At 37.6% G+C, this 13,555-nt stretch overlaps 2 protein-coding genes across 3 annotated transcripts; both read left to right on the forward strand.

The window, feature by feature from the left end:
* The first annotated feature begins 358 nt into the window (after window positions 1-358).
* serpinb1 (serpin peptidase inhibitor, clade B (ovalbumin), member 1) lies at window positions 359-6,131 on the forward strand. The gene is made up of 7 exons (XM_059340701.1): window positions 359-641; window positions 2,022-2,210; window positions 3,399-3,536; window positions 3,632-3,749; window positions 3,849-3,991; window positions 4,140-4,307; window positions 5,438-6,131. Exons 1-7 carry the CDS (start codon window positions 459-461, stop codon window positions 5,843-5,845), a joined length of 1,347 nt encoding a protein of 448 aa, XP_059196684.1. The 5' UTR covers window positions 359-458; the 3' UTR covers window positions 5,846-6,131.
* A 1,244-nt stretch (window positions 6,132-7,375) lies between these two features.
* On the forward strand, window positions 7,376-12,967 carry LOC131977413 (GDP-L-fucose synthase-like). 2 transcript variants are annotated; one of them, XM_059340706.1, is made up of 10 exons: window positions 7,376-7,689; window positions 8,825-8,982; window positions 9,582-9,696; window positions 9,826-9,954; window positions 10,034-10,107; window positions 10,204-10,337; window positions 10,984-11,115; window positions 11,207-11,286; window positions 12,401-12,500; window positions 12,606-12,967. In XM_059340706.1, exons 2-10 carry the CDS (start codon window positions 8,825-8,827, stop codon window positions 12,659-12,661), a joined length of 978 nt encoding a protein of 325 aa, XP_059196689.1. In that variant the 5' UTR covers window positions 7,376-7,689; the 3' UTR covers window positions 12,662-12,967. The 2 variants fall into 2 exon arrangements, with proteins under 2 accessions (XP_059196689.1, XP_059196690.1); XM_059340707.1 differs by having other exon boundaries at window positions 7,382-7,434.
* Window positions 12,968-13,555: the final 588 nt, after the last annotated feature.

Genomic DNA, 13,555 nt, shown 5'->3' on the forward strand with positions numbered 1-13,555 from the left:
AAATGAGCTTAAATAAAGGTTTTGAATGCCTAAATATCATCTCTGCTCTTTTTTAATGTGCCCCTCTGATTAAACACTGGCCCCTGCTTGGCCCCCACAGTAGAACTGGTCTAGAACCGCCACTGACAGGCAGACTAAATGTAACAGTTAAATGCATGAATAAAAGTTAGATGTTGAGTTTGGTGTATGGCTGACAGACGTGTTAGATGGGTGGGGTCCTGCTGGACTCAGGATGTTTATAAAACTCTTCCTCCCTCCATGCGCAGTCATCACATGGCAGAAAATAAATCAATCTAATACTTTCAAAGTATGACTTATAGCAGTGTGAACTGTGCTTAGTGTTTTTCGCAGCGCTCGGTGGTTGATTTCTCTCTCTCACTATGATGGCATGTATTTGTCACCAGCCGGTTATCGCCCAATCACGCGTCCCACCCACAGACTGTCTCTGTTCCGTATAAATGCGCAGCGGTGGACTTCTGGCTTCCACCATCACCATCACCACAGCCCCTGCACGCTGTGGTTTCTCGGTGTTGAGGGGAAATTTTCGGACTTTTACGCGTCTTTGCGTTTTGCTTTCACTTTTCCACGCGTTGAGTGCGTGCCAGCAGAGCGTGCTTCAGTCGCAGCGGGAGGACAAGCAGGTAAAGAGAGAATATATATATAGCTGTTAGTATATAATGAAGCCAACAGGCCAGAAACACGCTTCGTATCATGTATAGCTTCATCCTAACATGCATGGTGCATAGACTTTATAATACAGCGTATATCACAACAGCTGCTGTGGTACTTTAAAGATGGAGGTTTCATTTCCGGGTATTTAAAAGCACCTTTATACGTAAAAACATTGATAATAGTCAGAGACGTGGGGAAATATAACATTTTATATATCAACTCTGTTTATAAATGTGTTAAAGATGTTCACTGAAAATTATTTGGTTCTTACCAAGATTTTTAAAAAAAACTTCAGATCAGTAAAAAGATCAGTTTTAAGAGTTAATTTCTTATTTTAAGTGTTCAACTTTACGCTATAATCTTATTTCTAGATTTAACAATCTTAATTCTATAACTCTTGTCAAGTTAAATTATCTTGCTGCATGGACAGATAATTTCACTTGTTTTGAGTACCTTTTCCCTAAGATTTAGTGTTGTTATCTTGTTTTTAGACACCCCCCTTTTTTTGCAGTGTTTGTATTGGCAGGTAAAAGGTTAAAAAGGTGCACAACCTTAATATATGCAGACACCACCTAGTATAAACTAAGAAGGTAGAATTTTGTTTAAATATACCTTAAACTAATTGATTAAACCATGGTGGTGGATGTAGCATCAAGGTGTCTTGAGTGAGCATCCAGAAGACCCCAAAATAGCTGTTTGCCTGTGTAAATTGATAATTAAAATTATTTTATGGCAAAAGAAAATCATCCAATAATCACCTGCTGTGGGTAAAATAGCACCACCAAAGTAAAAGTACATTTTATTAGTAGATATACAAAGGGTGAATCTTTTTGTGACAGTGTTGTAGATTTATTTTTAATGGAAATGAGGGTTTTGAAGAAGAAGAAAAACAAACGAAAAAACACCTTACTTGCAACATTCTTTTTTTTTTTAAAGCAGCATGCAACCAAAGTAACTAGATTTTCAATTTGAGAAGAAACACCTGCCATACAATAACTGTCAAGTTGAGTGAACATAGGGTTAAAATATCACTGAAAAATAAAATGCCTGCAAATTATTTGTTTTTTTTTCTGCTTTTATTTTAAATGAAATAAAATGCAACCAAGGTAAATAGGTTAACATTCTTAAAAGTTATCTTCACTTCTTCTTTCTGTGATGTTTAACTGTGCTAAAATGTCTGAAATATAGAGCTTCTGTTTCCTCATGTGGGTTGCCAGTTGTGTAAATCATGTTGAAAAATATTTATGCTATTTATAATATTTATAATTTCGGTGTGTTTCTCTTAACATGAAAATCTGTCCAAAATGTGTTTTACATAACAAAACAATATACCGATTTGCTTATTACAGGTAAACCGTACATCATCAGTCATGGCCGCCATCAGCAGCTCAAACACTTGTTTTGCCTTGGAGCTGTTTCGCACTCTGAGTCAAGCAAATCCAACCGGGAACATCTTTGTCTCGCCGCTGAGCATCAGCTCAGCCCTGGCGATGGTTTACCTGGGAGCTAAAGGAGACACTGCTTCTCAGATGGCACAGGTCAGCACACCACTTGTCAATTACATGCACCATTTCCTCTACTTCTCTTCCAGTTTATAGAAAGTCTGACATGCATGTTCTATAAAACATTTGGTGAGTTCTAAAGTTCAGGCTGTTGGTTCAGGTGTGTACTTTAACCCTTAATAGGGCACTCATTGAAATACTTGCAAATTCCAAATTTCAACCCTAGAGAATATTGGAGGATATTACATACTGCCAGAATGTGTAAAAAACAAATGAAAATAATATTTTGAGAAAAAAAGTTTACGAGATTAAAGTGGCAAATCTACGAGAAAAAATGTGCAGATTTATGAGATTTAAAGTGGTGAATCTGGGAGAAAAAAGTTACTTTTTTTCTACTTTTTTCTCGTAAATATGTGACTTTTTTCTTGAAGATTTGCCACTTTAATCTAGTAAATTTGCAACTTGTTTCTCGAAATATTACCTGAAGTTGCCAAATATAGTTCTTTGCCCGATAAAGGGTTAAGTAGTCAGAATGAAAGGCGTGTCTTCAGACAGGTGTAGTCTACTGACATCTGTACTTTGACCTCTGAAACAAGAAACTCACTGTTTGCTTAGAAACATGAGGTTGTTAAATCTGCCAGTTATTCATTGGGCTACAGTTTCAGTTCGTGAAACCTGTTGTCTTTTAAAAGTACAGAAACAGAGCTCAGTTCTTTGTTCTTCTTTATGACTTATCTGTCAGCAATGCAAAATCCTCTGCACAGGTTCAGCCAGTTAATGGGGGAATGCATGACTGAATAACTAAACCACAGCATACAGAAATGTATTCACTATATGACCAAAACTATGAGTATACATGAACATGTCATTACAAAATAATTGTCATTAACTTGCTAACATTTCCACTTTTTATGGAAAGACTTTCCAACAGATTTTCAAAACTAAGCTGCATGTAATTGAATCCATTCCAGCAGCATCAGTTGGTTTCATGGATGATGTTGGGCAATAAGGCCTGGCGTTCTAGTTCATATAGGATATCATATAAATGTAATGAACATGCTTGACAGAGAATTAACAGCAAGTTGAAGTGTAAATATGCCATTGTCCAATAAACAGATTTTTTCATTTTTAGTAAAAAGTCTAACAAATGTAGTGCCTTTACTTTTCACTTCACTGTCTTTTCACTTTAAATAATGAAATCTGTTGTTCAAAACTTGCACTCAGGCGCTCTCGTTCAGCTCTGGTGAAAGTGTCCACGCAGACTTCGAGGAACTGAACGCTGACATAAACTCTCCATCTGCATCGTTCATCCTAAAACTAGCCAACCGTCTCTACGGAGAAAGCACTTCCAACTTCCTCCCAGTGAGTGTTCAGTTTACCCCCATTACAGGAGACAGATATACTGAATTAATAATTTTATACGACTGAATTCATAAGATGCTATCTGCCTTTTGCAGCAATTCCTTGAGGCCACACAGAAGTATTACCAGGCAGACCTGAAGGCTGTGGATTTTATCGGGGCTGCAGAGGCGTGCAGAGCGGAGATCAACAGCTGGGTCGAGGAGCAGACTGAAGGTGATTCATCTTAATTGGACCATTTTGTACAACCATGATTCGATTGTGTCATTTGTGAATCACTGTTTAATGGTTGCTGTGTCCTTTATTTCCTTCCAGATAAGATTAAAGATCTCCTGAAGCCAGGAACAGTCAGTTCTATGACGAGATTGGCTCTAGTTAATGCCATCTACTTCAAGGGAAACTGGAAGAACCGCTTTGATGAGGCAAACACCAAAGAGATGACCTTTAAAGTCAACCAGGTGAAGTTTCCAGATGTAGAGATATGATGTTTGAATACATTGAACAGTTTGAATCAGACAGACGAGGAGCTGAACATCTTCCCAAACTAAATCCAGACTTTCTAATGCAATCCAATCACGATGATTTTCTGTCTTCCTTGTGTATCAGAATGAGAGCCAGCTGGTGCAGATGATGTACCAGATGAAGAAGCTGCCTTACAACTACATTCCCGAGCTAGGTCTTCAGATCCTGGAGCTGCCGTACGTGAATGAGGAGCTCAGCATGTTCATCCTGCTGCCTGAAGAGTCCACAGACGGCTCTGACCCTCTGCTGAAGGTACATAACCTCGAAGAAACTATCTGCAGAGATGTTATAGAAGCTGCAATGCAGGAATTAGGGACCATTTGCAATGTTGGAAAAGTAAAAAAAATGTTTTTGCAAAATAATAACTCTGAATTCACATCTTCTGGTTGGTGGTGCACAGCGTTTTATCTAAAGCTGAACATTATTCAGTCTTTGGTGATCAGAATAAACACTAAACTTGCAATGCTTGGCACAGAATAGATGCTCAGCGCCTCGTCAATATGCTGGCATTTGTAGCATAGTGTTAAAAAATGCCTCTCTAGTTAATCTAGAAATATCATGCCATTTTTTCCCCTGCATCAACCAATCGAATTCTTTGAAAAGTATGTAGAACTTTAGTCGACCAAGATTTTCTTTAGTTAACTACAACGCTAGAAATCTCCTTTTTGTTTTCTACATCTTGCAAATTATATCTTGACCACCTGCCCAATACAAAGCAAAAGTTGAGCCAAGCAAATACATGATAATAGGATTTAACAAGCTGATACTTAAAACCTTCTAAATTAAGTACACTACAGGCCAAAAGTTTGGAAGCAAGGACAATACAGGCCAAAAATCTTCAATTTTCTGTTCACAATGACTTTTTTTTTTTTTTAAACAGTATGAATTGTTTGGATTTGGAGATGTATTTACTGCATGATCAGACTAGTTTCACTGAATTGAATTGAATTGAATTGAATAAATGTGAACATAAAGAAGAAGGGCTTAGTTTTAGGGTTAAGAAGATTTGCAAGAGTCACAACTTCCGTGCAAAAGTAAAAAAAACAACAACAAATTAAATTAACAAACCGTTTGCATTATTCACTTTAGCTCTTTGGCTTTTGAGAGTTTGCCGAAAAAAAAATATATATCGTATATGCCATGCTGTTGTTAAAGCCAGAAGAAGAAAGCAAAGTCCAAGATAGAAAAACCCAAAACCCCGAAAATTATAGTTTAAAAGTGTTCTGATAAGTGACTCTTTATATAATAATCACATTCATTTTGTTGCAAAGTATACCAATGAAACTTTGATCTTTATTTGTACAAATCTGATCTTGCTTCCAAACTTTTGGCCTGTAGTGTATGAGCTAGAGATGTGATACAGTGTGTGTGTTTTATTCCAGCTGGAGACTGAGCTAACGCGGGAGAAGCTGGACGAATGGACCGTCAGGGAAAACATGGACGTCCACTCAGAAATCCTCGTTCACCTGCCCAAGTTCAAGCTGGAGGAAGAGTACGAGCTGAATGAGCCTCTGGCCAAACTGGGCATGAAAGACGTGTTCTGCGGGGCGAAGGCAGATTTGTCTGGCATGAACGGTGAAGGAGGACTCTTCCTGTCCACAGTGGCCCACAAGGCCTTTGTGGAGGTGAACGAGGAGGGGACGGAGGCGGCTGCAGCCACAGCAGGCCTCGTAGCGTTCTGTATGTTGAGGGAGGAGCACTTCACAGCGGACCACCCCTTCCTCTTCTTCATCAGGCACACTAAGACCAAGTCCATCCTCTTCCTCGGCAGGTTCTCGTCTCCTCAGTAGACAGAACCAGTACAGGAAGATGTTGGGCTTATTCAAATAAAAAGTATGCAAAATCCTTTAAATGAATGGCTTTATTTTCTGTGGTGTTCTGCTAATTAAAGAACTGTATTTTTTGCCTGCCTTTGCACTGAAATGATTGATGTAGCTATTTGAGTGTTTTTGGTTGAATGAATGCATTATAATACCGGAGTGAATTTAAGAGAAATAAAGCTTAAAGGTTTTAAAGTGACTACATTGTTAAAATGGAGACAATCAGAGTTTTTATAAGGACTGATTCTTCACCTGACGGTAGTTCTCATGAAATGTTTTTACAGTGAAGTCTGTGGATTAGCCAGAGGAACTGGACTGGGCACACAAAACAACACACAAAAACAAATTGCTCCATTCACCACAGTTATACAGTGGAAGCAAAATAAAAGATACTTCTAAGCAAGTTTAGTTGATTTACTTAAGTGGTCTAGCCTTCCTGTGTGTTGTGTATGTGCTAATGCTGAATCTTTACAGTTTGTTACTCCCTTTTCATTGATAAATGAAATTCACATTGATAAATGCACTTACATAACTCCACTCAGCTGTGGGAAACAATTTTGAAATATGGAAGTCAACCACTGAAACTGATACAGAGGAAGTTCATAGACAGCATTCTTACGAGAACAAATGAAAAGTCAGCAGCAAACTAAGCATAAACTGAGGTCGTTCTGTTTATCCTGTTAACTCCCGGTGACCCCTGTGTGGCTGTAATTCTCCTTCTGCCCACTAGGAGCAAGTGATAACTTAAAAATAATGTGTTTCTGAGACTAGAATTGTAGAAAGACGAATATTGATGAAAAAATAATGAATAAAGTGGGTTTGTATGCTATATATAATTTAAGCACCATTGTGTGTATAAAAGTAAAAGCAAGAAATCTATTTAAATCAATTAAAATACTATAAGAAAAAAATGTGATGTGAAATTTTAGATTTTACTGCCTATTTAATATCCTAGTGCTTTTATAATCACAAGAACACTTTCGAATTTCTATTTGAGGCACAAAATCTTTCAAAATTATTTTATTGTATTTTCCTTGGATGCATTATTATATCAGCTGTCAGAGCACACATCGGTCCATCCAATACATCCTAGGCAAGTACAAAATAAATGAAAACACCAAAGTTATATAGTCAAAATATACAAAAACAAAACAAATAGAAAAACAAAACAAATAAATGAATGAAGATAACCATAAAAGAGAAAATTATAAAATAAAAAATAGAAAAATAAATAAATAAATAATAATAATAAAATAGATAGATAGATAGATAGATAGATAGATAGATAGATAGATAGATAGATAGATAGATATACTTTATTTATCCCAAGCTGGGAAATTACAGTCTAGAATAAAAGGAAGATAAGACACAAACAGACAGGAAGGGACAACATAAGAGGGAGGCACAAAATCGATGCAAAATCGATGCATTCGTTTGCCAATAAAACTGTATTTTTTTATTTTGAAGGTTATGACCGGAAGCTCTGTATCTTTACGCCGGCCGGCTCCTCCTCCCCCTGTGTGTGTATGTGTGTGTGCAAATTACAGCTAGCCTAACTGGTGAGAAACTTTGCATACCGCTGTTTGTTTAGCTCAGAGTTAACATTGGTCACGACGCTTGGCGGAAGAAAAGGAAAAAACTGTTACTCACGATGTCAGCTTGTTGCCACATTCAGGTTTAGTTTAACGAGCGACATTAATACAACAGGCGGATGTGGCAGCTGTTAGCTGCTAGCATAGCTAACATCAACTTTGAGTAATAACGGTAGTTGGATTTGGAGTTCTGCCCAGATCAATCACCTTAAATAAAAGCAGGTAATAACAAACAAATAGATGTAAGCTAAGTCCGTGAGGTAGAGCGAGTTAGACAGTGTTAGTTACTCGAGTTTGGCTTGATGTCGTTTGCTGTCCATTGCTTTTTAAAGCAATTAAAATGATCTATGAGTTGTAAAAATATTTATAAATTCACTGAGCTGAACTACTTAATGACGTTGCATTTACCTGTAAAGAGCTGCTGAAAGACCACACCTGTAGACGCTGTCAGGGTGACGTCAGTGCTCTCTGAGCCCGAACAGTTTCAGGGCATTTTTTGGTTTTGGCTATTTTTACATTTTACTCACTGTGGCCTTGTATTTCACTGCCATATCGTCACCATGTTAAAATAATCGCCTAACTATTTTTTTCAAGTTTTGCAGGAAAAAAAAAACTTCACCAAATGTGTAACATATGACATTTATTGACCATTTCACTCAAAAAGGATGTAACAAAGGACGTCTATTGGCATAGTAATAACACTGTGTGTAAATTATGTAACTTAAGAGAAATAAATGACTTAGGCAATTTTTTGAACATGCCTTTGTGACTTAAGCAAGATATGGTAACACTTTATTTTGAAGGTGTCTACATAAGAATCACACAAGCCTGTCAGAAACATGACATGATAAGTATCATGAGCATTAATGTTACTTCAAAGTGTCATCCCATGTTGTGTTTATGACACGCCCATGTCACTCTTATGTAGACACCTTCCTCCGCTGAGGAGCAGAATTTAATAATTTCAACAGGATCTGGTTATTCCAAAATATTTGTTTTTGGTGACGTCCTAAATGAGACATGTAAATTAAGAGATTTGGATAGAAATATGACTATTTTAAGCTTTGTTTTGGTTACTTTTTCTAATGGAAATGTTCATAACCTATGATCTATTCAAGGAGTGTCAGAAAGTTCTTCCTCTGATGATAATGCCTGTTTTTAAAGTTCCTTTTCATGTTAATGGTGTATTTTTTGCCAATTTCTCAAATACAACATACTTTTCTGGGCTTCAAAGGGTCAACTGTTCCTTTGTGTAATGAAATATAGCCACAGTATCACATGCAAACACTCATGCATTGTTTTGTTTCTATTGTGCCTGCTCCACATAAATTATTGCTGTATTTTTTTCTTTTTCTAGATGAACTGTCAGGGTGAACATACTGCTCCACTGAGGGTGTTGGTGACAGGAGGGTCGGGCTTGGTGGGCAGGGCCATACAGCATGTGATCAAAGAGGAAGGCGGAGCCAAGGAGGGGGAGGAATGGATATTCCTCTCCTCCAAAGATGCCAACCTCATGTGAGAACATATTTCTTCTGGCTGTTTTGGTACTTAGAAATACAACTGGGAGACTGTTGGTAGGCCTGCCAATCACAATAATACTCTTTGTTGGATGATATTGTTACAGAAATAATTGAGATATTACAATGATGGATACAAAATTCATGTAATCCACAAAAGTAAATAAATTAACAAAGAATCAAACAACAATCACAAGGAAAGCAACATTAATCAAGCAAATTTATAAAATAAAATATGATTTCCTTATCCTGAGTGGTTGTGGCCTCTCCTCAGGAACATGGAGGAGACACGGGCTCCTCCATGTTCCTGAACTGCTCAAAATTTTGCATTGAAATGAATGGGACGGCCGACAAAAAATGAGCGAAAAAGAACAATCATTGGAGATTTTTAAACGTCTACTTCTCCGGCATAATTTTACCTAGAGACTCCATTTAAACTTTAAACAGTAGACACAAGTCTTGTGTATCGGTGTATTAATCCATGTTTCGATAGGTCATATAGTTTTTTATCAATCCCTGTTCAATGACCAAACAAATATATAAAAAATAAAATAAAACATGATTTCCTTATCCTGAGTGGTTGTGGCCTCTCCTCAGGAACATGGAGGAGACACGGGCCGTGTTTGAAAAACATCGACCCACCCACGTCATCCACCTGGCTGCTATGGTTGGAGGGCTTTTCAAGAACATGAAGTACAACCTGGACTTTTGGGTATGAACGTATAAACAAACAGATGGCTAAAAAAGGATGTGTTGAAAGTAGACTTTGTTGGATAATAGTATAACATTGTGTAGTTTTCTCAGATTTCTGTTTGTTTCTTTGTTTGTTTGTCCTCTCCAGAGAAACAATATCTACATCAATGACAACGTGCTGCAGGCAGCACATGAAGTCGGCGTGGTTAAGGTTGTTTCCTGCCTTTCCACCTGCATCTTCCCTGATAAGACCTCCTACCCTATAGATGAGACCATGGTAAAAGGCCTCTATATGTAAGACATGTATCAGCAAGTTTGTGAATGCCAACTAACTTTACTTCACTTCTTTGCACAAGATCCATAACGGCCCACCTCACCAGTCGAACTTCGGGTACGCCTATGCAAAGAGAATGATTGATGTCCATAACAGGTGAGAACTGAGTTGTTGTTGTTTTGTGTTGTAACATGTTTGTTAAATTCACACGGTCACATTAATAAGAATTATATGTAACACTGTGGCTCACAGGGCGTATTTCCAGCAGCATGGGCATTGCTATACAGCTGTGATTCCCACCAATGTGTTTGGTCCACATGATAACTTCAGCATTGAAGACGGTCACGTGCTGCCAGGCCTCATACACAAAGCTTACATTGCTCAAAGTAAGTCACATTTTCTTACACGAGCTAGAAGGGATGCAAAAGTACAATTTCTGCCTCTTTATAAAACACCTGAACTCTTCTTAATTTAGAATATGTCTAACTCAGAGTTTCCAATCAGAACTCTGATTTTAAAAAAGTAAAACAGAATGTGATAATTTGCTAATCATTTGTGACATGTATTCAATTTAAAAACTACCAAATCAATATATTTAACCACATAAAAATTGAAATGACTATCAGCGGGTAAAGGTCGACCCAAAATTTTTCTTTAACCCATTGAAGCCTGGAAAGCGGATACGTCGTTTTGTAGTATTTGTATAAGCTCTCCAGTACTTTTTGAATTTCATTTCTATCTGCTACAGAGGCTGAAAATCTATTATTTAGTAGAAGCGCTGACACTTGTGTTGAATTTCCAGAAAAACTTCAGGTTTTAGGGGCTTATTTTAAAATCGCCCAGAGGTTTTACAGGAAGTTTTAGGCGTCAATGGGTTAAGTCATGGTTTGGTAACATTTAAGGACCCATAAACAACATGTAATATAAGCTTAGTATCAGCACTGATAACAATTCTGTGTATTGAAGTAGCAGGGTGTAGTGTGGGATACAGGGAATTATATAAATCATGTTCTCATTTGTGCTTTTGATTAGAAGAGGGGAAGCCCCTGGTGGTCTGGGGCTCCGGCACTCCGAGAAGACAGTTTATCTACTCTTTAGACCTGGCTCGTCTCTTCCTGTGGGTGTTGAGAGATTACCCAGAGGTCGATCCAATCATTCTTTCCGGTGAGTCCTCCTCATACGCAGCACGTCCACAGAGAAATCTGAACCAAACATGTTAAAAAATAAATGTCTGTGTCGTGTCTGCTGGTTTCAGTTGGAGAGGAGGACGAAGTGTCAATCAGAGAAGCAGCAGAAGCAGTTGTTCACGCTCTGGACTTTAAAGGAGAAGTGGTGGTATCCTTTAAATCATGCAAATTAATTTCATCAAAACACAATTTTAGAGGACAGATTATTAACTATCCATCCATTAACTATTTTTTTTTTAGTTGTTTTATATCCCAGGAAAAACTTCCTCTTGAATCAAACTGGGGTTGCAAAATTCTGGGAAAAGGTAAAAACATTCAATAGGAATTAACAGAAAGTTATGGTAATAAAAGGGAAATAACAGCAATAAAATGGAAATTTGCTCAGGCTATATTTACAATATCAGATGGACAAAGCAACTAACCTTTTTACCATATCATAAACAGGCATAATCAATTAATAATCCACATTACAACAGTGTGTAATGTGCCATGTGGTGAATTAGGTAGCAAGGTAACTAATAGGTAAAAGGTACTTTGAAAGCTTAGGGTTAACAATGAACAACTTATATTATAAAAAAAAATGTTTTACAATAAAAAATGAATGGAATTAGATGAATTAAAACTCCTCAATCAGTTTGATTAGTCTGGCTCATTTTTCGGTTTTGGTTCGATTAATTTCCATTAAACAAATTAATCTAGTTTCCCATCACTATGTGGAAGTAGAAATTGAATATAAATATAAATAGAAAGGCTTTCTTGTCATTGTATACCAGTATACAACAAAGTTTGGAGTGCTGCTCCTCATTTGGTGCCTTTTGAGAGACAATTTACAGGAAATACAAGAAAATATAGCAAAGGCAGTAAACACACTGAAAAGGCAATAATTTAAAGTAAAGTGCTCAGTGGGATTAGAATGGGTGCAAGTACACAGAGTTCTATGAAATACTATATTAAAGATGCAAGCCTGCAGGAGATGATGTGCAAAAACTGCTGTGATATGAAAGTATGTGTAAACAGCAGCTTAAGTGTAAAACTGAAAAAGTAACAAAAAGCAGCATGGGTAAGTGTAAAAAAAGGTAATTATTACAATTAGCAGCATGAGTCAGTGTAAAAAAAACAGTAAAATAGCAAGTAGGATTATGAAATGAAATCAACTGAAGGGAGTCAGACTAACAGACTTAAGTCTTTCTTATTTAATAAACTCACTGTGTGCATCAGGCCTGTGGAGAGGTCCATGTAGTTTCCTTGACTTTTGACTTTAGTTTGATACCAGTAAAGCAGATGGCCAGTTCAAAAAGACAGCCAGCAATGCAAAGCTGCATCGCTACCTGCCGGACTTCACCTTCACACCCTTCACACAAGGTGAGACTCATGTGGCTGTTAATTCTGTTTATTAAATATTTTAAATACATATAAGTGTGTTTCTGCTGCCTGTCTGCACTGATGAATTATCACTCTCACTTGCAGCTTTAAAGGAAACCTGTGATTGGTTTGTTGCCAACTACGACTCAGCCCGGAAGTGAAAACTCTGTCGGACAAGTTGGAACAAAGTCTGTGAATCCGAGCGCCGCCCAGTAGGAGAGAAGGTGGTGGTGGTGGCAGAGGTGGAGAAGGCTGCAAAGGTAGTGAATGAAGTCTGTCTGGTTCTTTCACTCAGTGAGCTGGAATGTCACTTTGAATTCAAGTCTGCAACACCACCCAGTGTTATGCTGTGAATGTTGGCTTGTCTCTCTTTAGGTTATAAAAATGATCTACCCTGTATGTAGAATTCTGTTCACTATAGTAGTGTTAAGCACTTGAATTAACTGACTGCTTCAATCTTGCACAATTTAATAATTTCAGTAACGGTCTAATACGAATCCTCGTCAGCAATTTTGTCACTGTATTCCCTTCATTCTTGAAGGGTTTGGAATTTGGAAGTTTAAAAGGGATAGTTTGTGTGTTTGTATGATGTACTCATCCATATTCAGTGTATTACTAGTATGATTCACCAGCTGTAGAATATGTGTATAGGCCTCAGATATCTTTATCTATTTAGCAGGGGTACCATCACTCCATCCTGGGCTTAGCACTGCCCAGGGCAGTTATGATTGGTTTAAACAAATTTCCGTTTTTCTTACTTCCTTACCACAGAATGGTAACATGTGCAGCCAGGCTGTTCTCCAGCGCTTACACGGTTAAGTTTACCCCATATTTAGGACGTGTGACCTTGCCATCCCTTTCTGAACAGAAGCAGTCATATTTATATCCGTTCCTTAGAAGCCACTAGACTTGTTTGATAAAAACAGTAATTTTACCTTGCAAAAAACAGGAGTTGCTGGTCTCCCGCTGCCTCGGTTGGTTAGTTTGTGCTATTGTGTGACTTTGGTGAATCTGAACTGACCCTTTAAAAAACAACAAAATCACAACAATATAAA

The sequence above is a fragment of the Centropristis striata genome, chromosome 9 (assembly GCF_030273125.1).
Source record: "Centropristis striata isolate RG_2023a ecotype Rhode Island chromosome 9, C.striata_1.0, whole genome shotgun sequence".
NCBI lineage: Eukaryota > Metazoa > Chordata > Actinopteri > Perciformes > Serranidae > Centropristis > Centropristis striata.